The following is a 25,337-nucleotide window of genomic DNA, read 5'->3' as shown; positions in this document are numbered from 1 at the left end:
GTGAAATATATGAGTGATCACAGATTTTCACTATTTTCTCGATTGGAGCGTTATTTAAGAAACTACAGCCGATTTTAGATTTATTCATATAAAAATCCATTTTTGGTGAAATATATGAGTGATCACAGATTTTCACTATTTTCTCGATTGGAGCGTTATTTAAGAAACTACAGCCGATTTTAGATTTTTCATATAAAAATCGATTTTTGGTGAAATATATGAGTGATCACAGATTTTCACTATTTTCTTGATTGGGGCGTTATTTAAGAAACTACAGCCGATTTTAGATTTATTCATATAAAAATCCATTTTTGGTGAAATATATGAGTGATCACAGATTTTCACTATTTTCTCGATTGGAGCGTTATTTAAGAAACTACAGCCGATTTTAGATTTTTCATATAAAAATCGATTTTTGGTGAAATATATTAGTGATCACAGATTTTCACTAGTTTCTCGATTGGAGCGTTATTTAAGAAACTACAGCCGTTTTTAGATTTTTCATATAAAAATCGATTTTTGGTGAAATATATAAGTGATCACAGATTTTCACTAGTTTCTCGATTGGAGCGTTATTTAAGAAACTACAGCCGATTTTAGATTTATTCATATAAAAATCCATTTTTGGTGAAATATATGAGTGATCACAGATTTTCACTATTTTCTCGATTGGAGCGTTATTTAAGAAACTACAGCCGATTTTAGATTTTTCATATAAAAATCGATTTTTGGTGAAATATATGAGTGATCACAGATTTTCACTATTTTCTTGATTGGGGCGTTATTTAAGAAACTACAGCCGATTTTAGATTTTTCATATAAAGATTGTTTTTTGGTGAAATATATGAGTGATCACAGATTTTCACTATTTTCTCGATTGGAGCGTTATTTAAGAAACTACAGCCGATTTTAGATTTATTCATATAAAAATCCATTTTTGGTGAAATATATGAGTGATCACAGATTTTCACTATTTTCTCGATTGGAGCGTTATTTAAGAAACTACAGCCGATTGTAGATTTTTCATATAAAAATCGATTTTTGGTGAAATATATGAGTGATCACAGATTTTCACTATTTTCTTGATTGGGGCGTTATTTAAGAAACTACAGCCGATTTTAGATTTATTCATATAAAAATCCATTTTTGGTGAAATATATGAGTGATCACAGATTTTCACTATTTTCTCGATTGGAGCGTTATTTAAGAAACTACAGCCGATTTTAGATTTTTCATATAAAAATCGATTTTTGGTGAAATATATTAGTGATCACAGATTTTCACTAGTTTCTCGATTGGAGCGTTATTTAAGAAACTACAGCCGTTTTTAGATTTTTCATATAAAAATCGATTTTTGGTGAAATATATAAGTGATCACAGATTTTCACTAGTTTCTCGATTGGAGCGTTATTTAAGAAACTACAGCCGATTTTAGATTTATTCATATAAAAATCCATTTTTGGTGAAATATATGAGTGATCACAGATTTTCACTATTTTCTCGATTAAAGCGTTATTTAAGAAACTACATCCGATTTTAGATTTTTCATTTAAAAATCGATTTTTGGTGAAATATATGAGTGATCACAGATTTTCACTATTTTCTTGATTGGGGCGTTATTTAAGAAACTACAGCCGATTTTAGATTTATTCATATAAAAATCCATTTTTGGTGAAATATATGAGTGATCACAGATTTTCACTATTTTCTCGATTGGAGCGTTATTTAAGAAACTACAGCCGATTTTAGATTTTTCATATAAAAATCGATTTTTGGTGAAATATATGAATGATCACAGATGTTCACTATTTTCTCGATTGGAGCGTTATTTAAGAAACTACAGCCGATTTTAGATTTTTCATATAAAAATCGATTTTTGGTGAAATATATGAGTGATCACAGATGTTCACTATTTTCTCGATTGGAGCGTTATTTAAGAAACTACAGCCGATTTTAGATTTTTCATATAAAAATCGATTTTTGGTGAAATATATGAGTGATCACAGATTTTCACTAGTTTCTCGATTTGAGCGTTATTTAAGAAACTACAGCCGATTTAAGGTTTTTCATATAAAAATCGATTTTTGGTGAAATATAAGAGTGATCACAGATTTTCACTATTTTCTCGATTGGAGCGTTATTTAAGAAACTACAGCCGAATTTAGATTTTTCATATAAAAATCGATTTTTGGTGAAATATATGAGTGATCACAGATTTTCACTATTTTCTTGATTGGAGCGTTATTTAAGAAACTACAGCTGATTTTAGATTTTTCATATGAAAATCGATTTTTGGTGAAATATATTAGTGATCACAGATTTTCACTAGTTTCTCGATTGGAGCGTTATTTAAGAAACTACAGCCGTTTTTAGATTTTTCATATAAAAATCGATTTTTGGTGAAATATATAAGTGATCACAGATTTTCACTAGTTTCTCGATTGGAGCGTTATTTAAGAAACTACAGCCGTTTTTAGATTTTTCATATAAAAATCGATTTTTGGTGAAATATATAAGTGATCACAGATTTTCACTAGTTTCTCGATTGGAGCGTTATTTAAGAAACTACAGCCGATTTAAGGTTTTTCATATAAAAACCGATTTTTGGTGAAATATATTAGTGATCACAGATTTTCACTAGTTTCTCGATTGGAGCGTTATTTAAGAAACTACAGCCGTTTTTAGATTTTTCATATAAAAATCGATTTTGGTGAAATATAAGAGTGATCACAGATTTTCACTATTTTCTTGATTGGAGCGTTATTTAAGAAACTACAGCCGTTTTAAGGTTTTTCATATAAAAACCGATTTTTGGTGAAATATATAAGTGATCACAGATTTTCACTATTTTCTTGATTGGAGCGTTATTTATGAAACTACAGCCGTTTTAAGGTTTTTCATCGATTTTTGGTGATCATAGATTTTCACTATTTTCTTGATTGGAGCGTTATTTAAGAAACTAAATCGATTTTTAGTGAAATATATGAGTGATCACAGATTTTCACTATTTTCTTGATTGGAGCGTTATTTAAGAAACTACAGCCGATTTTAGATTTTTCATTTAAAAATCGATTTTTAGTGAAATATATAAGTGATCACAGATTTTCACTATTTTCTTGATTGGAGCGTTATTTAAGAAACTACAGTCGTTTTAAGGTTTTTCATATAAAAATCGATTTTTGGTGAAATATATGAGTGATCACAGATTTTCATTATTTTCTCGATTGGAGCGTTATTTAAGAAACTACAGCCGATTTTAGATTTATTCATTTAAAAATCGATTTTTGGTGAAATATATAAGTGATCACAGATTTTCACTATTTTCGTTATTTAAGAAACTACAGCCGATTTCAGATTTTTCATATAAAAACCGATTTTTGGTGAAATATATGAGTGATCACAGATTTTCACTATTTTCTTGATTGGAGCGTTATTTAAGAAACTACAGACGATTTAAGGTTTTTCATATAAAAATCGATTTTTGGTGAAATATATGAGTGATCACAGATTTTCACTATTTTCTTGATTGGAGCGTTATTTAAGAAACTACAGCCGATTTTAGATTTTTCATATGAAAATCGATTTTTGGTGAAATATATTAGTGATCACAGATTTTCACTAGTTTCTCGATTGGAGCGTTATTTAAGAAACTACAGCCGTTTTTAGATTTTTCATATAAAAATCGATTTTTGTGAAATATATAAGTGATCACAGATTTTCACTATTTTCTTGATTGGAGCGTTATTTAAGAAACTACAGCCGTTTTAAGGTTTTTCATATAAAAACCGATTTTTGGTGAAATATATAAGTGATCACAGATTTTCACTATTTTCTTGATTGGAGCGTTATTTATGAAACTACAGCCGTTTTAAGGTTTTTCATCGATTTTTGGTGAAATATATGAGTGATCATAGATTTTCACTATTTTCTTGATTGGAGCGTTATTTAAGAAACTAAATCGATTTTTAGTGAAATATATGAGTGATCACAGATTTTCACTATTTTCTTGATTGGAGCGTTATTTAAGAAACTACAGCCGATTTTAGATTTTTCATTTAAAAATCGATTTTTAGTGAAATATATGAGTGATCACAGATTTTCATTATTTTCTCGATTGGAGCGTTATTTAAAAAACTACAGTCGACTTAAGGTTTTTCATATAAAAATCGATTTTTATTGAAATATATAAGTGATCACAGATTTTCACTATTTTCTTGATTGGAGCGTTATTTAAGAAACTACAGTCGTTTTAAGGTTTTTCATATAAAAATAAAAATATAAAAATCGATTTTTGGTGAAATATATGAGTGATCACAGATTTTCATTATTTTCTCGATTGGAGCGTTATTTAAGAAACTACAGCCGATTTTAGATTTATTCATATAAAAATCGATTTTTTGGTGAAATATATGAGTGATCACAGATTTTCACTAGTTTCTCGATTGGAGCGTTATTTAAGAAACTACAGCCGATTTTAGATTTTTCATATCAAAATCGATTTTAGATTTATTCATATAAAAATCGATTTTTTGGTGAAATATATGAGTGATCACAGACTTTCACTATTTTCTCAATAAAAGCGTTATTTAAGAAACTACAGCCGTTTTGGTTCCACAATTTAAAATTCACATTCTTTATTAATAAATCATTTTATTATTATTTACAAATCTAACTAAAATAAATAATAAAATATTTAATTAACAAATAGATTTTAAAGATTTGCTTAAGCATTAAATAACTGTTTTTTGTTGTTGTTGTTGTTTAGATTTTGAGCATTATTTGAATTAAACTATTAAAGACTAGGAATTTATTCATGCAAATTTAATATCCATATTGTACACCTTCGGGTGTAGTTAGACCCCTGGGGACATATTATGATTCACCAGTTTTTTCCTTTAATTGAGCCTGTAATTGTTTTACCATTTCTCCATTGTTGTTATGTCTTTGAAAGAAGGCATTTATCGAACTCATGGAACGATATTCCAAATTATCGCGTACATTGCAGTCTACACTGATACTTTGATGACGTCCCAGGGGATTGCGGGTTTTGGTGTCATTATACTTTTCCAGCAAATGTAAGAGACAATCTTTGGTATTGTTGGCGGCCTCTTCTAGATTAACACTTTGATGGGTGTCGGGCAGGCCTATGGGTACATCACGACTCATTTGATTGATACGGAATTTGGCTCTTCTTATGCTGGCCGCCTCCTGGATTTTGTGATCATTGGAGGTTTTGGTATTTTGCGTTGAAATAGTGCTGACTGAGGACTTTTTGGTGGTAGTGGAGGAACTGCTGGTGGCTGTAGATTTATTGGACCAGCTGGTGGTATTTAGTTTGGGTGTCTCCTCTATGGATTGCTGCAGACGCCAGCTTAATGTACTAGTCCGACTTTTGCCGGGATTTAAGTTACTAAAGAAACTGCTAGAATTCGAGGATGTTGTTGTTGTCATTGAATTTTCCACAGTTTTGCTGGAGGTAGTAGCAGTGCTGCTGGTTTTATGGCTGCTGACTTTAGAAGACTTAACTTCACTACTAGTGTCTTTTGTTTTGGAGGAAGATGTTTTTGTTGTAGTTTTCTTTTCAGCTCCCGTTTCTTTGGTTTTCTTGGACTTCTTCTCCTCCTTGTCTTGACTTTCCTCCTCACCCTGTTGTTTTTGCACATCTTTGCTGAATTTATTATTAATTTCCGCCAACATTAACAAATGATCGGATAGTTTTTTAATCTCATCTGCCAAATTAACACGTTCTCCTGAAGATCTTCTGCCCAACAAATAATTTGTATCCGAATTTCTACGATCGAATGTATGAAGATAGGATTTCAAAGAACGTTGCTGTAAATTCATGCTGCTGCCATTAAATTCATCCACTTTACTGCCGAAAGGATAACCGAAATTCAGATTTTGCATAGAAGGTGTTGGAGTTGCTGTGCCGCTGGAAGTAGGGAAAAGTTTTTCCTTGGACTCATTAATGGGTGTAGGAGGTTCCTCTTCTTCGACAATTTCTGAGAAATGAGCAGTTTCATCATCGGTTACGGTGGCCAGCGATTCACAAGGCGAGGGTGAACATACTATATAAAGAAAACAAATATTAAAAAGAAATAGGTTATTAATTATATGAAAAAAGTTCTAAAGAATTTGTGTGTTTTAAAGCTTTGATAGCTTTATTTAAGCTTTTATACTAAAATTTAGACAATAGCTTTTATACGTAGGAAAGGACACTTTTACAAAGGATATATATAAGCTTTTTTACATTTATATTTTAAATTAAATACCAAAAAAGAAACGAACAACATTTAGTTTCAGATGATATTTAAAGTGAAAGATAGAGAGAGAGAGTACAAAAGAGAGAATGATATAGAGAGAAAATGTGATAAAGAAAGCGATATTTTTTATAAAAACCCAATTTATATGTTAAGTGCCACTTAAATTGCCTGTAAAAAAGAGAACGCTCTCGAACGTTCTCGAACTAGAACAAGAAGATTACTAGAAGAAGAGAACTAGAACAGAACTAGAAGACAACTAGAATATAACTAGAACAGAAATAGAATAGAACTAGAGCAGAACTAGAACAGAACTAGAACAGAACTAGAACAGAACTAGAACAGAACTAGAACAGAACTAGAACAGAACTAGAACAGAACTAGAACAGAACTAGAACTAGAACAGAACTAGAACAGAACTAGAACAGAACTAGAACAGAACTAGAACTGAACTAGAACTGAACTAGAACTGAACTAGAACAGAACTAGAACAGAACTAGAACAGAACTAGAACAGAACTAGAACAGAACTAGAACAGAACTAGAACAGAACTAGAACAGAACTAGAACAGAACTAGAACAGAACTAGAACAGAACTAAACAGAACTAGAACTGAACTAGAACTGAACTAGAACTGAACTAGAACTGAACTAGAACTGAACTAGAACTGAACTAGAACTGAACTAGAACTGAACTAGAACTGAACTAGAACTGAACTAGAACTGAACTAGAACTGAACTAGAACTGAACTAGAACTGAACTAGAACTGAACTAGAACTGAACTAGAACTGAACTAGAACTGAACTAGAACTGAACTAGAACTGAACTAGAACTGAACTAGAACTGAACTAGAACTGAACTAGAACTGAACTAGAACTGAACTAGAACTGTAACAAAACTAGAAGAGAACTAGAATAGAATTGAAGTAGAATAAACTAAGGAAATTTTAGATTAAACTGAAAATTTTCATATATTTTATGGATCAAGAGAATGGTTTTCCAATCTTGTGTCTTATGTTTTTATGTTTATGTTTTAATTAAAAGCTTTTTTAAACTTTAAAACTTTTCTTCTTTTTACAGACAATTTTCTGGGTACAATGTGATGAATTCATGTAAATGTAAGTAACATATTTTGTTTGTGTTTTTTTTTGGAATTTTGTGCATTTAATATTACTGCAAATACTAATAATAGTGTGCTATTTAAAATATTATTTTTTGGTTGAAAACACTTTATTAAGTATTAAGCTCATCTTACCTTGAAATGAGAGGAAAACAAAAACTTTCCTTTTGACCCTAATGCAAAGTGTTTATTTGTTACTGTTTTTGCTTTTCTTTGGCTCATTTAGGTTTTGTTTAGATTTTTTTTGAATATATCTTTTTCAATGCATTTTAGTTATTTTCAGATTTTTTTTTTGTCTTTTTTTGGATTTTAATAAAACGAATTTATTGTTCAGAGATTATGTTGCAGAAGTAGTATTTGTGTAGCAATTTGTATACAAGTATGTTTATAAACTTAAATACAGTAAAGAGAAAACAAAAAAAATAAAGAGAATGATTTAGAAGATTAACAACAACAAAAATTATAGAGAAAAACATAATAAAAACATAAACAAACAAAAAGAAAGTGTGATAAAGAAAATTATAATTGAAAATACTTAGATTTTTATGTAAACACACATACACAGAACAAAAAGGACTCCATTTTACTGCGAGAAATAAAAATGAACAAAATACTGATCAAATACATATAAGAAGATATGAGAGAAAGAATAAATTTGTGTTCATGTAGGGGTGATAATATGAAAAAAAGTAACCAGAGCCAGAGACAAACAAATACACTGAGAACAGGAAAGGATAATGAGAGTTTTATATCCGGTCAATCGAATTTCAAAATTGTTTCAATATTTCAAAGATTACATTCTCTTTTCAGTGTATTTTAGCTTGAAATAAACAACAAATTGAAACAAAAATTTTGAAAAAAAGAAAACAAAATTGCAGGGAAAATATGTAGAGAATAAATCCTTGTTGCAATCAGTGTCCTTTCATAACGTTATATACAAATACATGTTTTTTTTTGTCTAAAGTATTAAATGTTGGTGGGTTGCACAGTATTTTTTTCTTAATATTTTTGTTTTGATTGCAGGAGTCTAGGGTTGTTGTTGTAGCTGTTGCTGGCGATTTTTATTTCATCATAATGTTGCAATATTAAGGATCTGTAGTCATGGCTGGTTTGTTGTTGATGTATTTTTTAGCTTTTTTGATTTCATTTCTTTTTCGTTATTATTTTCTTTTTGTATGTGACACAGAAGTGATATCAGTATATTTATGCTTAAGGCGCTTAAAAACAGCTTACAAGTATTTTATATAGTAAGAAGAACCATACACATTTATTTCATATAAAAACATATACATACGTAAAAAATAATATAATAACAACAAGTAAGAATTAAACACAAGGCTAAGACGAGTACTCTATACCCTTCACCATTTTTGTTTTTAGCTAAATACATAAATGACCTTATTTTTCAAGTCTACATTACATTTACTTGTTTATAAAATTGTTTAAATACTGAAAAAGTAAAACATAACATTCAACAACCTAAAAGTTTTAAAATGTTTAAATAAAACAGAACTAGAACAGAACTAGAATAGAACTAGAACAGAACTAGAACGGAACTAGAACAGAACTAGAATAGAACTAGAACAGAACTAGAACGGAACTAGAATAGAACTAGAATAAACAGAATAGAACAAATAGAACTATAACGAACTAGAACAGAACTAGAACAGAACTAGAACATAACTGAACTGAACTGAACTGAACTAGAACTGAACTAGAACTGAACTAGAACTGAACTAGAACTGAACTAGAACTGAACTAGAACTGAACTAGAAGTGAACTAGAATAAAGACTGAACTAGAACTGAACTAGAACTGAACTAGAACTGAACTAGAACTGAACTAGAACTGAGCTAGAACTGAACTAGAACTGAACTAGAACTGAACGCGAACGGAACTAGAACTGAACTAGAACTGAACTAGAACTGAACGCGAACGGAACTAGAACTGAACTAGAACTGAACTAGAACTGAACTAGAACTGAACTAGAACTGAACTAGAACTGAACTAGAACTGAACTAGAACTGAACTAGAACTGAACTAGAACTGAACTAGAACTGAACTAGAACTGAACTAGAACTGAACTAGAACTGAACTAGAACTGAACTGAACTAGAACTGAACTAGAACTGAACTAGAACTGAACTAGAACTGAACTAGAACTGAACTAGAACTGAACTAGAACTGAACTAGAACTGAACTAGAACTGAACTTGAACTGAACTAGAACTGAACTAGACTGAACTAGAACTGAACTAGAACTGAACTAGAACTGAACTAGAAAGAACTGAACTAGAACTGAACTAGAACTGAACTAGAACTGAACTAGAACTGAACTAGAACTGAACTAGAACTGAACTAGAACTGAACTAGAACTGAGCTAGAACTGAACTAGAACTGAACTAGAACTGAACTAGAACTGAACTAGAACTGAACTAGAACTGAACTAGAACTGAACTAGAACTGAACTAGAACTGACTAGAACTGAACTAGAACTGAACTAGAACTGAACTAGAACTGAACTAGAACTGAACTAGAACTGAACTAGAACTGAACTAGAACTGAACTAGAACTGAAACTAGAACTGAACTAGAACTGAACTAGAACTGAACTAGAACTGAACTAGAACTGAACTAGAACTGAACTAGAACTGAACTAGAACTGAACTAGAACTGAACTAGAACTGAACTAGAACTGAACTAGAACTGAACTAGAACTGAACTAGAACTGAACTAGAACTGAACTAGAACTGAACTAGAACTGAACTAGAACTGAACTAGAACTGAACTAGAACTGAACTAGAACTGAACTAGAACTGAACTAGAACTGAACTAGAACTGAACTAGAACTGAACTAGAACTGAACTAGAAACTGAACTAGAACTGAACTAGAACTGAACTAGAACTGAACTAGAACTGAACTAGAACTGAACTAGAACTGAACTAGAACTGAACTAGAACTGAACTAGAACTGAACTAGAACTGAACTAGAACTGAACTAGAACTGAACTAGAACTGAACTAGAACTGAACTAGAACTGAATTAGAACTGAACTAGAACTGAACTAGAACTGAACTAGAACTGAACTAGAACTGAACTAGAACTGAACTAGCTGAACTGAACTAGAACTGAACTAGAACTGAACTAGAACTGAACTAGAACTGAACTAGAACTGAACTAGAACTGAACTAGAACTGAACTAGAACTGAACTAGAACTGAACTAGAACTGAACTAGAACTGAACTAGAACTGAACTAGAACTGAACTAGAACTGAACTAGAACTGAACTAGAACTGAACTAGAACTGAACTAGAACTGAACTAGAACTGAACTAGAACTGAACTAGAACTGAACTAGAACTGAACTAGAACTGAACTAGAACTGAACTAGAACTGAACTAGAACTGAACTAGAACTGAACTAGAACTGAACTAGAACTGAACTAGAACTGAACTAGAACTGAACTAGAACTGAACTAGAACTGAACTGAACTAGAACTGAACTAGAACTGAACTAGAACTGAACTAGAACTGAACTAGAACTGAACTAGAACTGAACTAGAACTGAACTAGAACTGAACTAGAACTGAACTAGAACTGAACTAGAACTGAACTAGAACTGAACTAGAACTGAACTAGAACTGAACTAGAACTGAACTAGAACTGAACTAGAACTGAACTAGAACTGAACTAGAAACTGAACTAGAACTGAACTAGAACTGAACTAGAACTGAACTAGAACTGAACTAGAACTGAACTAGAACTGAACTAGAACTGAACTAGAACTGAACTAGAACTGAACTAGAACTGAACTAGAACTGAACTAGAACTGAACTAGAACTGAACTAGAACTGAACTAGAACTGAACTAGAACTGAACTAGAACTGAACTAGAACTGAACTAGAACTGAACTAGAACTGACTAGAACTGAACTAGAACTGAACTAGAACTGAACTAGAACTGAACTAGAACTGAACTAGAACTGACTGAACTGAACTAGAACTGAACTAGAACTGAACCAGAACTGAACCAGAACTGAACTAGAAACTGAAACTAGAACTGAACTAGAACTGAACTAGAACTGAACTAGAACGAACTAGAACTGAACTAGAACTGAACTAGAACTGACTAGAACTGAACTAGAACTGAACTAGAACTGAACTAGAACTGAACTAGAACTGAACTAGAACTGAACTAGAACTGAACTAGAACTGAACTAGAACTGAACTAGAACTGAACTAGAAACTGAACTAGAACTGAACAGAACTAGAACTGAACTAAAACTGAACTAGAACTGAACTAGAACTGAACTAGAACTGAAATAGAAACTGAAACTAGAACTGAACTAGAACTAGAACTGAACTAGAACTGAACTAGAACTGAACTAGAACTGAACTAGAACTGAAAAAAAAGTTTTCAGTAAGAGCTTTTTTTATATTGCCAATTATGAATTAATAACAAATGTTTGTCTCTGAATGCTTGCTATAGAGTTCCACGTACACCATGTCTTTATATGGAAAAGTTCACAAAAATAAAAACAAGTTATAAGCAACATCATGATATATTTTTCATGTTTTCTTTTTGTCTTTCCCCAGAAAAAGTAAACATAGAATTATTTTTTGGTATAAAAGACACAAACAACAAATAAACAGAAAGAGGTTAAAAATCTATGAATTTTTTTATTATTAATTTCTTAGTAGTAGTTTTGTTTTTCTAACCAGTAAAGAAAACAACAAATACTTATCACAGTACAATAAATTGTAAGACATAAAAGTAAAAAAAATATACAAAAATTAATAAAAAATATATAAATACAAAAGAAGTTGTAATTGGGGTTAGTAAAGAAATTTTGTAAGTAAAAATTAAAAAAAAAAAAAACAATGTTTTTTTCCCCAAAAAGGAACACAACACAAACTTAAACTTGGTCTTAAGTTACTAAAACAAATAATTATTTATAAATGTTAACAACAAAATTCGTGTTGCAATCAAAATTTCCGACAAACCCAAGCTTTTGAATTTAACGGACTAGTTTAAGGCACAGAATTGTTTTAATTTTCTTAAAATTGAAAATTAGATTTAAAAGCTTTCAAAAGTTTGTTGTTGCTAGTATTATTTGCTTCTTATTAATTGTTGTTGCTGTTGTTGTCTCCGTTCAGTGGCTGCTGATAGACTGTTGGACTGTGTTGTTGTTGTAGCTTTTGTTAGTGTGGCTGTTGTTGTTATTTTAGGTGTAGTTGTTGTTGTAATGTTTGCTGTCATTAAACAACAGTACTCACCTCTTGACGATGATATACTGTCAGCACCATGGGGCTGTTTATATTCAGTTTCGCTTAGCGGCGCAATTACATTTCCCTCGACATCAAACACATACGGACTATTGGGATGTTCCTCCCAGCGTTCTATGAAATTTTTAAGATTATCCTTTGTTGTGTCCAATTCCTTTGTCTGCTTATAAGTTAAAGTTGAACATGCCAAAGAATATGAAAAAGAGGATAAGAAACAAAAACAGAAAAAAGGAAACTATTAAGACAACATCTATTATTCTTTAAGACATGTCTGCGAGTTATACAATTTGTTTTTGTCTGTAAGCGGCAAGTTTTATTATACAACTTTTTTCATTTCTTTAATTAAAATACATGTTGCAAGAGTATGTCGTGTTTTCCGTACAATAAGTGAGAACATTTTAACAAAAGCCTTCAAAATCTTTGAATGGCTGTGTTAAGGAAAAATACTCATCTAAGGATTTTGTAAAGAAAGACATTTTTGTCAGTCAATGAATGGCTTGCAATGTAATATGGTTGATTAAAGTTTGAAGTAAAAGCTTTTTTGTTTTCTCAATCTAAATTAAATAAATTTAAACTTTTGTTAAAAGTTTTAAATTCATTCAATTCAAATTAGCATTAAAGCTCTGATTACAAAATAGTAAGAATTTTTATGATACAGCTTTTCAACTATAAGCTTTTCTTTTTCCAATGCTTTTATGAAAAGCTTTTTGGGAAAAGCTCTTTTTATTAAAAGGTTTTTGGAAAATGTTACTTTCATGAAAAGCTCATATTATGGGAATTTTAAGAAACTAGTTATCTGAAAAGCTCTTCAAGTTCGTTAAGAAAGCTCTTTTCTGAGAAGCTTTTTAAATAAATTCTTTTTTAAGCTTTTTTTAAAAATTCTCGTTTTATGGAAACTTTAGAGGAAAAGCTCTTTTGAAAAACTTTTTGGGAAAAGCTCTTCATATGAAAAGCTTTTTGGAAAAAATTATTTATTTTTGGAAAAAATCATATATTATGTGCTTTTAATTTATAACTACTATAAAGAGCTTTTTCAATTAAAAAAACATACACATTTTTATGAAAAGCTTTCTTTTTTAGCTTTTTATAATAAAAGTTCAAAATGAGATTTTTGGGAAAAAGCTTTTGTGATCAAAAACATTCAACAGCTTTTTATAAAAAAAAATAATTTTTACAAGAAAACGCTTGAAATAAGATTTTTTAGAAAAAAATTTCTATAAAGCTTTCTTAAAAATAAACTAGCAATGATAAGAACTCATTTAAGAAAAGTGGATAAAAAGCTTCAACAGCTTTTTTTAGAAAGTAAATTATTATTAAAAGCTTTTTGGAAAATCAATTTTATGAAAACCTTTAAAATACATCTTTATGAAAAGTGTCGAAAAAAATTTAAATGCTTTTGGAATTTTTTTAATGAAAGGCTTTTTAAATAATGATGGTATGAAAAGCTTTTTCAAAATAAAAACAACTTAGACAAAGCTTTTTGAAAAAGTTGTTTATAAAAAACTAAAAAAAACTTAGGAATTTTTTTATGAAAAGCTTTTAGGAAACGCTTAACAATATAATAATTATGTTATGAGAAGCTTTTTCTTAAAAGCATCTTAAAACGTTTTCTGAAAAGCTTTTTTAAAGCTTTTCCTAAAAAGCTATTTAAAGCTTTTCCTAAAAAGCTATTTAAAGCCTTTCCTAAAAAGCTATTTAAAGCTTTTCCTAAAAAGCTATTTAAAGCTTTTCCTAAGAATCTATTTAAAGCTTTTCCTAAAAAGCTATTTTAAGCATTTTCTAAAAAGCTTTTTAAAGTTTTCGAAAAGTTTAAAGTTCGTTCATAAATACGTTTTCAGAAATAGATTTTATTATATAACTTTAAAGCTTTCGATAGAACTTCTTTAATAAAATTTAAGAAAAACCTTTAACAAAGCTTTTCTTCTTTAAAAAAACTTACCCCCGACGAATCCTCTTCCTCATCTTCATGAGTCAACGTGACTGAACTATCATCATTATCGATATTTGGCGGTATAGGTGAAGGAGTGCTAGCTTTCAATTGGACCGGTGGTATATTTAAAGGTTTCGGCGCAACTTTGGGCGGACTTTTAGGACGTCTCTGTAACCATTTATGTTTCAAACACTGGGCAGCTGTCATGCGGGTGCTAAAAGAGAAATTAATTAAGCGAAAAAGTCAGCAAACATTTAAAAAAGCTATAAAAAGCTTAGCGCTTACCTCAAGTCTTTTACTAATAGTTTTGATATGAAATCAATACCCTCAGGCGATACATTGGCAAAGGATTCATCTTCAAAATCATACTTGGCAATTGTTACATTTGCCATTGTTTCGATATCAGTTTCACCCATAAAGGGCGACAGGCCAGAGATGCTGTTTAGTTTTATAGAGACAGGATAAAAGGAGAAGAGAAGAGGGAAAAGAAACAAAAGCATTTGTGGATGATAATGGTTGGTTGGTTGGTCGGTTGTTCATTTTCATGTATGGTTTTGGTAACCAAGTTAAATGAAGCAAAATTGTTGTTGCAAGACCAAGTAGTTGTTGTTGTCGTTGTTGGCGGAGGTGGTTTAAACATGTTATAGAGGAGGTTATAATTATCATGTTGTTATTGTTGTTGTTGGATACATATTACAAGGATGTAATTGTTGATGTTGTACGTTCATTTATTCATTCAACCATTTTGTATTGTAGTAATTGTTGTTAAGTCATTTTTAGTAATAGTCATTCCAATCCAAAAAAAAAAAAAAAACATGACGGCAAGCAGGGGGTTAAAGTACCAAACAATAATGAAAATTGTGTGTTGGTATTTTGAGGAAATAGTCCACATTTATATGAAAATATAGAAAGAAGAATAAGAAAATGTAAGAAATATAATATAACAATACAAAATTAAGACAAAAATTAATTAAATAGCTTTAAGCTTAAACCTAAATTCACATAAGACTAAAACAATTTGCTATTTGAGGTAAGAGAAAAATCGCCCAAAATAAAAATATCAAACTACTAACAAGTAACATGCAGTCAGTTTGATTTCTTTAGGGATTAATTAAGGCAACTTTTTAATTAGTTGCTACAAACACTGTGATTTCAATTGTTTTGTTTTTCTTAATTGTTTCTCTCAATCACTTAAACTTAAATCCAAACATACTAAAAGGTGTTTTTAATTAAACTATATTTGGTTTTATTAAATTTTTGTTTTTTATAATTAAACAATTTAATTTTTTTTAAAAATATAAAAAAGCAGTACTTACAGCACATAAGTTATGACACCCACACTCCACATGTCTGTGGCATACGATATACTATCAAAATTAACTACTTCTGGTGCTACAAACTCCGGTGTGCCAAACAGAATCTGAAAAGAGGGGGAAATGGAAATGGTGAACAAAGAAATACAATTTTTTTTGTTATTTTCATATGTATTAAAAAGAAAGAGAATTAAATTTTAATTGTTGCAATTTCACAAAGAAAATTAACTTGAAATAAAGTTGAGATTAAAATGTTGCTACCCAACAGTGGGGTAAAATTGTTGAAATGAGCTTCCTTGAGCTAGAATGAAACTTGTATACTCTACGGAAAGTAGTCATGACTTTTTTGTTTGGTCTCACAATGTAATAGTAATACTTTTAATATTTTTATTACTTAAATTCTTTATTTGCATTAAAAAAGCTTAAAGCTTAACAAATCCAAACATCCAAATTAAGCTTGTAGCTCGAAAGGATTCCAAATACGATTTAATTAATATGATTAACATAAAACTGACAATTTATGGCTAAAGTTTAGAATAGAGCTTAAAGCTCTGAAAATATTAAAGCTTTAATATACCCAAAAAAGTGCTAAAATTTTATATTTTAAGAAAGCTTTAAGCTACAGAAAGGGTTAAGCTTAAAGAAAAGCAAAAGCTTAAAGCTTTAGAAAAGCTTAAAACATTAGAAAAATTAAACGCTTAAAAGTTTAGAAAAGCTTCAAACTAATAAATAATTTTAAGTCTCAAAATAGATTAAAGTTTTGAAAGATCTTAGAAATTTTAAATTTTAAAAGTTGAAGAAAGCTTTAAGCATTATAAGGCTAAAGCTTAAAGAACAACTGAAAGCATTTGAAAAAACTCTTAAAGCTTTAGAAAAGCTCAAAAATACGAAATAATTTAAAGCCACAAAATGGTTTAAAGCTTTAAAAGATCTTAGAAATTTAGAAATTCTTAACAATATGAAATGCCGAAAGCTTTAAGTCAATTTAATGTTGAAAAATAGTTTAAGCTTTAAAAAAAACTTCAGGAAATTTAGAAAATCTTCAAGGTTTAGAGTAGTTAACAGCTTTAGAAAAACAAAGCCTTAAAAAGATCAACCTTTAAGAAAGGTTTAAACTTTCAAAAAGCTCAAAAGTTTCAAAAACCTTAAAGCCTTTAAAAAGCATAAAACTTTCAAAAGAATTTAAGCTTTCAAAAAATTTAATAACGTTAAAAGTTTTTTAAAAAAATACCAAAAGGTCAAAAGATTAAAAAAAGCTAAAAATAGCCTAAGATATTAAAAAGTGTTAAAAAGTTCTAAGATTTTAAAAAGCTTAAAAAAGTTAAAAATTTAAGAAAAAGCTTAATGCTTTAAAAATGTCTAAGGCTTTAAAAATGTCCAAAAGCTTTAAAAAAAACTTACAAAAAAGGTTAAAAATGTAAAAAATCTGAATGTTTTGTTAAAGCTTGAAAGCTCCAAAAACATAAAGCTTTACAATTGATCTAAAATTTATAAAATTTCGTAATGTTTCAAAAAAAGCTCAAAGTTTTAAAAGAGCCTAAAACATTAAAAATGCTCAAAGTTTAAAAAAGCTAAAAGCTTCAAAAAAGCTCAAAGTTTTAGAAAAAGCTACAAATCTGAAAGCTTTAAAAAAGTTCTAAATCTCAAAGTTTTAAACTAGCGTAAAGCTTTAAAAATGCTCAAAGTTTAAAGAAGCTTAAAACTTCAAAAAAGCTCTAAATCTTAAAGCTTTAAAAAGCTTTGAATCTTAAAACTTTAAAAATGTTTAATCTTAAAGATTTAAAAACGCTCTAAATATCAAAGTTTTACAAAAGCTTTAAGCTTTAACAAAGCTTAAACTTTTAAAAAAATTTTGTAAGTTTTGGTGCTTTTAATTAATTTTACTTGGTGCATTTCAATTTGAAATTTCTTAAAAATTTTATCTCCTTTTACCGAGAAAGTTAACCCCAAACAAATTTTTAATTTAGTTCGCTTTTTTCTCTTCTTATTGTTAATAAGACAAGAAGTTTTTGTTTAACACCCTTGAACATAATAAAAAGAAAGCTTACAATAAAAAATATTATAAACAAAATATTAGGGAGGTACACATAAAAGTAAAACTTTTGGTTCAACTTAATACTGGTATTTTTTGGAATTTTGCTAATAAAAATATCAAAAAATACAATTTGTTTCAAAAGTTTTAGATTATAATTAATGCAAAAGCTTTCTCTTAAGTCAAGACATTTTGCTGGGTTATGTTAATAGAAATTTCTATAAGACACCGCTTCTTGTAAAACAAAGAATTTAAACTTTTTAATTAGCTTTTTATAGCTGAATATATGTACATATGTATGTATGTGAATAAAGAAATAAAATGAAATTAAAAATACAAATTAAAGTCACATGTACAATGAACTATGGAAATATTTTAGTTCCAATACAAACTCAAGGAAACAACATTCTCTATAAGACTTTCTTAAAAAACAGACAATAAAATCAAATTAAAAACTGAAAATAAAAAATTCCACACAAGCATGTAATTAACAAGGTGTTTATTACAAAATATGTTAATAAGATTAAAAAAAAAACAACAACTTACAACAAAACATGTCTCACAAAGCTATTGTTTACCTACCTGTAGTTTTTTGTCTGGATCAAATTTTCTTGCTAAACCAAAGTCTATGATTTTAATGCGATTACCCTCCTGGGTTAAACACAAAATATTCTCTGGTTTCAAATCTAAATGTAAAATATTATTGCGATGTATAAATTCCATGGCCTCACACACCTGACGTATGAAGACGACACAGACACGTTCCGTTAAAACGAATTCATCATCCACTACACGATCGAATAGTTCACCACCTTCTACTCTATAGAATTTAAATTTGAAAAGAAATTTAAAACATTAAATAGTTTTTGTAGTAAAATAATGAAAAAATTGTTTTATAATTAAACTATTTAAAAAAATATATTTTAATAACTTTGTACATAATATAAGAGAATAGTTTGTGGTCTTCCATTAATAGTGTTTTCATATTAAACAAAATTTTATCTTTTTTTTTTTGTTATAGGATGATAAAATTTTGTTTAATATATTTTTGTTTGCATTGTGTTGGTGTTTTTTCAAGTGAATTTTTAAATATTTTTTTCAGTCTTTCTCTCTATATTTAAAAATTTACTTTACTTTTAGAGCTTATAATTCAATAGTGTTTATATTTAAAGCAGGATATAAAACATATAAAATACCAGGAGAAAGCTTTTTAAATATAAATTATTTAAAATTGCAAGTTAAAGCAGAGAAAGGATAACTGTGGCACGATTCATCTAAAAAGACTTCGTAAAGACTTTAAAGAGATTCTAAAAGCAGTATTTTACAAAGCTTTTATTCCAAAGCTTCTACAAATTTTCTTCCGTTCAGTTCTATTCATTCTGAAAGCATTTACATATTAAAAACCTTAATAAGCTTCTATGTATAAGTAAAAGCTTTTATTATTCCGATAAATAAACAAGAAATTATAAATCCATTAAATAATTTAAAATAAAAAGGCTTTAAAGGGTTTAGAAAAATGTTAAAAAGTTTTATAAAAGCCTTAAACTTCAGCAATATCTAAAGCTTAAATCTTATGACATTATAAATTTTCTAGAAAAGTCCAAAGCTTTAAACTACAGAAAATCTTCTAGTTCAGTTCTAGTTCAGTACTAGTTCAGTTCTAGTTCAGTTCTACTTCAGTACTAGTTCAGTTCTAGTTCAGTTCTACTTCGGTTCTAGTTCAGTTCTAGTTCATTTCTAGTTCAGTTCTAGTTCAGTTCTAGTTCAGTTCTAGTTCAGTTCTAGTTCAGTTCTAGTTCAGTTCTAGTTCAGTTCTAGTTCAGTTCTAGTTCAGTTCTAGTTCAGTTCTAGTTCAGTTCTAGTTCAGTTCTAGTTCAGTTCTAGTTCAGTTCTAGTTCAGTTCTAGTTCTAGTTCAGTTCTAGTTCAGTTCTAGTTCAGTTCTAGTTCAGTTCTAGTTCAGTTCTAGTTCAGTTCTAGTTCAGTTCTAGTTCAGTTCTAGTTCAGTTCTAGTTCAGTTCTAGTTCAGTTCAGTTCTAGTTCAGTTCTAGTTCTAGTTCAGTTCAGTTCAGTTCAGTTCAGTTCAGTTCAGTTCTAGTTCAGTTCTAGTTCAGTTCTAGTTCAGTTCTAGTTCAGTTCTAGTTCAGTTCAGTTCTAGTTCAGTTCTAGTTCAGTTCTAGTTCAGTTCTAGTTCAGTTCTAGTTCAGTTCTAGTTCAGTTCTAGTTCAGTTCTAGTTCAGTTCTAGTTCAGTTCTAGTTCAGTTCTAGTTCAGTTCTAGTTCAGTTCTAGTTCAGTTCTAGTTCAGTTCTAGTTCAGTTCTAGTTCAGTTCTAGTTCAGTTCTAGTTCAGTTCTAGTTCAGTTCTAGTTCAGTTCTAGTTCAGTTCTAGTTCAGTTCTAGTTCAGTTCTAGTTCAGTTCTAGTTCAGTTCTAGTTCAGTTCTAGTTCAGTTCTAGTTCAGTTCTAGTTTCAGTTCTAGTTCAGTTCTAGTTCAGTTCTAGTTCAGTTCTAGTTCAGTTCTAGTTCAGTTCTAGTTCAGTTCTAGTTCAGTTCTAGTTCAGTTCTAGTTCAGTTCTAGTTCATTTCTAGTTCAGTTCTGGTTCAGATCTACGTTTGGTCATAAATGGAGTCAACAGCAAATAAAAATGTATCAAAATTTTCTAAAAGCTAGAAAATGAACAATTTACTTGTTATATAAGGACATGTTGTTTATAATTAAAATATTGTTAAGAGTAAGAATTACACTCTGAAATTTAAATGTTTTTCCTCGGTAACTGCAAGAGTTTTTAAATAAAATGTTTAGGCTTTAAAGCTTTTCAATTCAAATTAATATTAGATGTTCACTCTCACAATTTAAACTATTAAATTTAAGTGTTCCATATCGATGCGGAAAAAATTTTGTTAGCAATTTTTTTCTAAAAACTTTTTTTAAACAAATTTATTAAGTTTTTATGGAATGTTGTGTTTTTCTTATGTATTTTTTTTTTTTTTTGCATTATAAAATTTATAAACTTCATTTTCTATAACTTTGAACTTTTATTTTCAATATATTTTTATGTTTTCCTTTCGGTTTTTTTTCTGTTTGTTTGTTTTTGCTTTAAAATTCCTATAAGAAGAATAAATTTGTATTTTTTTCATTGTGAGGACTAGAGAGAGTTGTAACAATATTTATTTTATGGTCACAACTGGAAAATTTATTAAAATTAAATTAAACCATAAGGATTTCAAACAAGAAAAATGAGAAATTATAAAATGAAAAAATATTGTTTTATAATTTGTAGATTTTAAGAAAATGTACAACAATTGGGTCAAGGTTGACATAAATTTTAAAGAATCAATAAAAATGAAATAATATTTTGATTTCATAAACTTATTTCTAGAAATTATAAGAAAACCAACAAATTATTTGGAATAAATATTTAATAAAGTTTTTGCCTATTGTCTACTAGTTTGGAAATCTAATACTTTTTACTGGGTTATTTGTTAATAATTGAACAATTTATAGTTTAATAAAAACTAAATTTGCATTTAAATAGAATTTGATTTTTAAGTAATTAAAATTCTAGCAAATAATTTTAAACAAATAGATATTTTGATGTCGATTTCTAACTAAAATTTTTGCTTATGACTTCAAATCGAACAAACACTCAGACATTATAATATAAATATTTTAACAATAATGCCAATTAAACTAATCAATGCCAATCATCTACAAACAATTAAATAAATTAAAAAAAAAAATCTTAAATTTACCTTAATTATAGTTTTAAACTTAAAAACAATAACAGCTTCAAACAAATGTTGTTTTCTTTTTCAACTATACACTCTTTTTCTAAAACTTTTTCTTTTATTTTTAACACTTTTCCTTAAAACTTCTCTTTTATTGTTATTTTCCATAAATTCTATGCGTATAACTAAGAAAGGAGCAAATCTTATATTCACATTAAAGGCAAAATGTATAATTTTCTTTAATTTTTCTGCCATAATTTTGAAACACATGGTTTAGGTTTTTATTAAGAAACAGACCGATCAAGAACTTTTAAGCTTTAATCGCAAACCACTAATGAGTTCCCTTTTCTAATTGAAAAATACAGCAGACCTTTTTACACTGCAATTGTTAAATTATTTATTTTATTTGAATAAAAACAAAGAAATAATGAAAAACACAAGAGAGCATTTTAAAAAAGCTTAAATTAAAGCTCAAGTTTGCATTTGATATTAAAGGTTAAAAAAAGATTTTTGGTTTGCCAATATTGTCTCACAACTAAGCAATTAATTAAATTTTTTATAAACTTAATGAATGCTTTGAGAAAGCTTTTCTATGGAATGTTTTAAAATAAAGTTTTGATACTTGAAATGCTGAGTTTCTCGTGAAACAATTTAATACCAACTCTGCCATTCTTTATTCAAATTAGGCTTTTTGCTTTTAAGTAAAGCTTTTAAGTAAAAATATTAACAAAATCTTAATTTAAATAAAATTTCTTAAAAGCTTTTAAAAGTTATTTGGAAAAAACTGCCAGAAGCCATTTATTTAAAGCCTCTAAACATTCTTTTATTAAAGACTCTAAATTACAGCTTTCAAATGCTTTTTAAAAAAGCTTTGAAAAAGTTTAAATCTCCTTTATGGAAAATTGTAAAGCTTTGATAAAAAACTTTAAAGAAAACTTTAGAATATATAGCTATTGTTTAAGAAAAACTTTAAAGCTTTTTAATATCAGCCTTATGTTCTTTAAGAAATGAAACTTGTTAATGAAAGCTTCTTATTTTCTCATATATAAAAAAACGTTTTACTAATTGAGTTTTTAAACAATTTAATTAAAGTTTAAAAACATTTTTTGTATAAAGCTTTAAAAAAGCTAAACAATTTTAAAAACTTTTTTTACAAAAAGCTGCAATAGAGCTTTCAGAAAGATTCTTAAGAAAAGCTTAAAAAACTTTTTTTAAAACCATTTTAATCAAAAGCTTAATAGAAATTTTCAACAAAAGGTATGCAAAAGAAAAACTTTTAAGAAAGACTTTTATTAAAAAGCATTTTTACAAAAACTTAAATAAGCTTTTTAAGAACAAATCTTAAATCAGCTTTTGAACAAATCAGCTTTTGAACAAAAGTGTTTTAATAAAAGCTTAAACAACTTTTTTCAAAAAGATTCTTAAGAAATGCTTAAAACACATTTTTTAAAACCATTTTAAGCAAAAGTCTAAAAGAACTTTTGAACAAAATCTTTAAGAAACACATTTATCAAATAACAAAAAGCTTAAATAAGCTATTTAACTAAACCTTCATAGATTCTTTAGAAATCTATGAAGGTTTAGAAAGCTTTAAAATACTTCCCACCAAAAAAATTTAAAAAAACTTAAAACAGCTTTTGAGCAAAAGCATTTTAATGAAAGCTTAAAAAACGTTTCACAAGAGCTTTCAAGAAATGTTTAAAACACATTTTTTAAATCAATTTTAAGCAAAAGCTTAAAAGAACTTTTCAACAAAATATATTCAAAAGCTTCAAAAAGCTTTTTAAAGAAAATTTAAATACTTTTAATGAAAGATTTAAAAAAAAAACTTTAAAAAACTTTTTAACAAAGTATTGAAAAGCTTTTTAACAAAAATTTAAAAAAACGATTTTTAAAGTTAAAAATAATTAAAATAATTTTTATCAAGAGCTTAAAAAATTGTTTTCTCAAGAGCTTTCTAATAAAAGCTTTCTGACTAAAGATTAAAAGCTTTTTAACGAAATATTAAAAGTTTTCTAATGAAAAAAAAGCTTTCTAACGAAATATTAAAAGCTTTATAATGAAAGATTAAAAGCTTTCTAACGATTCCTTTAAGCTTTCCCGTGAAAGATTAAAAGATTTCTAATGAAAGACTAAAAGTTTTCTAACAACTAATGCTTTCCAGTGAAAGATTAAGAGCTTTCTAGAGAAAGATTAAAAGCTCTTTAAAGAAAGATTAAAAGCTTTCTAAAGAAAGATTAAAAGCTTTCTAAAGAAAGATTAAAAGCTTTCTAAATAAGGATTAAAAGCTTTCTAATGAAAGATATAAAGCTTTCTAACAAAAATATTATATCTTTAAATTAAAGTTTTAAAACTTTTTAAAAGATTTTTACATTTTAATAGAAATTGTTGAAAAGATTTTTAAGAATAGCTTTCGTATTTCTATAATAAATATAAAAGCTTTTGAAAAATAGTCTCAAATAATAAAATTCCCTAAAGCAAGCTTTTTATACATTTTATACCCTACTTTAGGTGCTTTTTACAAAAAAGTTTCTAACAAATAAAAAATTTTAAAAAGCTCATTCTTACAATTCCTGGACGACACACATCATTTTCTGATATTCATACGCCGCATATAATTGTATAATCAAATGATGCTGCAACGAATTCATAATTTCCACTTCACGTTCAACATTACGACGATCTTCACGCTTCGGTATGGGTACAAATTTGGCAGCCAATTTTAAATTGTTACTTTTATCCTGACATTTATAAACAGTGCCAAATTTGCCTCTGAAAAAAGTGGGAATATCAATAGTTTAGAATAAAATTTATAAAAAAGGAAATTTTTTAAAATTAAAAATAATTTAGAAAATTAAAAACTCACCTGCCCACTTCGCCTAGTATTTCATATAGTTCATTGGCATCTACTCCTCTCTGTATGGTTACATCTCTATAGGGAAAAGCTGGTTCTAATTCTATAAGAAGAAAAAAACAGATGAACAGATAAAAATTAATATTTTTGTAAATAATTTTAATAAAATTGATTGAATAATTAGCTTTTTGCAAATCCCCAGAAATATCTTTTTAAATCTACTAATTGTTCAATAATAAATCATTCGAAAAGCCATTTAATATTAGTGGTGGCCGTTTGGCTTTACAAATTCTTAATGCCAAATGTTTTGCCACCAAATTATCTATTATCTTTGTTGAATCTTTTCAATAGAATTCCTTTGGCTGATAGTTGTGGGTCTGGCAATTGCCAATTAATAGAGACGTTTAACGTAAGAAATTAATCAAAAATATTTTAGTTCTAGTAAAGAGGAGTGAGAACAGTAGCAACAGCAAGATAATGATAAACTGTTTTTTGCTAAGTATGTGTTTAAATGAACTATGAGGAATTTATTAAATTAGACAGGTGTTTTATAAATATTTTTTGTTAAATTTTTTTTCATCGCTATTGATTTTTTTCTGTAGCCAATTTTGTGGTAAATGATTAATGAATTTTAACAAATTATAAGATTAAACTTTAATTTGTTTTATGAAAGCTTATAATAATTTGTCTTTGAACATATTTTATAAAAAAGCTTTTAATGAAATTTTCAATACAAAATTTCCCAGTCACGTGACTTTAACAAATCTATTTAATATTCTTTTATCCCCTTTCTCCCCACTAATTTATCTTCAAAAAATTTCTATT

At 28.3% G+C, this 25,337-nt stretch overlaps 1 protein-coding gene across 1 annotated transcript; it reads right to left on the bottom strand.

Annotated features, from left to right (window-relative positions):
• Positions 1-4,603: 4,603 nt before the first annotated feature.
• On the bottom strand, positions 4,604-24,696 carry LOC119613286 (death-associated protein kinase related-like; the record flags this gene model as incomplete). Its single annotated transcript, XM_037969290.1, has 8 exons — positions 4,604-6,068; positions 12,649-12,817; positions 14,597-14,801; positions 14,873-15,025; positions 15,904-16,007; positions 18,515-18,752; positions 24,227-24,430; positions 24,525-24,696. Coding segments are annotated over 8 exons (2,441 nt in total), but the record flags the coding sequence as incomplete, so codon positions are not given.
• Between the last annotated feature and the right edge of the window lie 641 nt (positions 24,697-25,337).

This window comes from Lucilia sericata, unplaced genomic scaffold, assembly GCF_015586225.1.
Source record: "Lucilia sericata isolate MDLA Ls3-8-SP2 unplaced genomic scaffold, ASM1558622v1 Contig000039F_arrow, whole genome shotgun sequence".
In the NCBI taxonomy this organism is placed as follows: Eukaryota; Metazoa; Arthropoda; class Insecta; order Diptera; family Calliphoridae; genus Lucilia; species Lucilia sericata.
The sequence above is the reverse complement of the archived record's forward strand: the minus strand, read 5'-3'. Positions and strand labels throughout refer to the sequence as shown.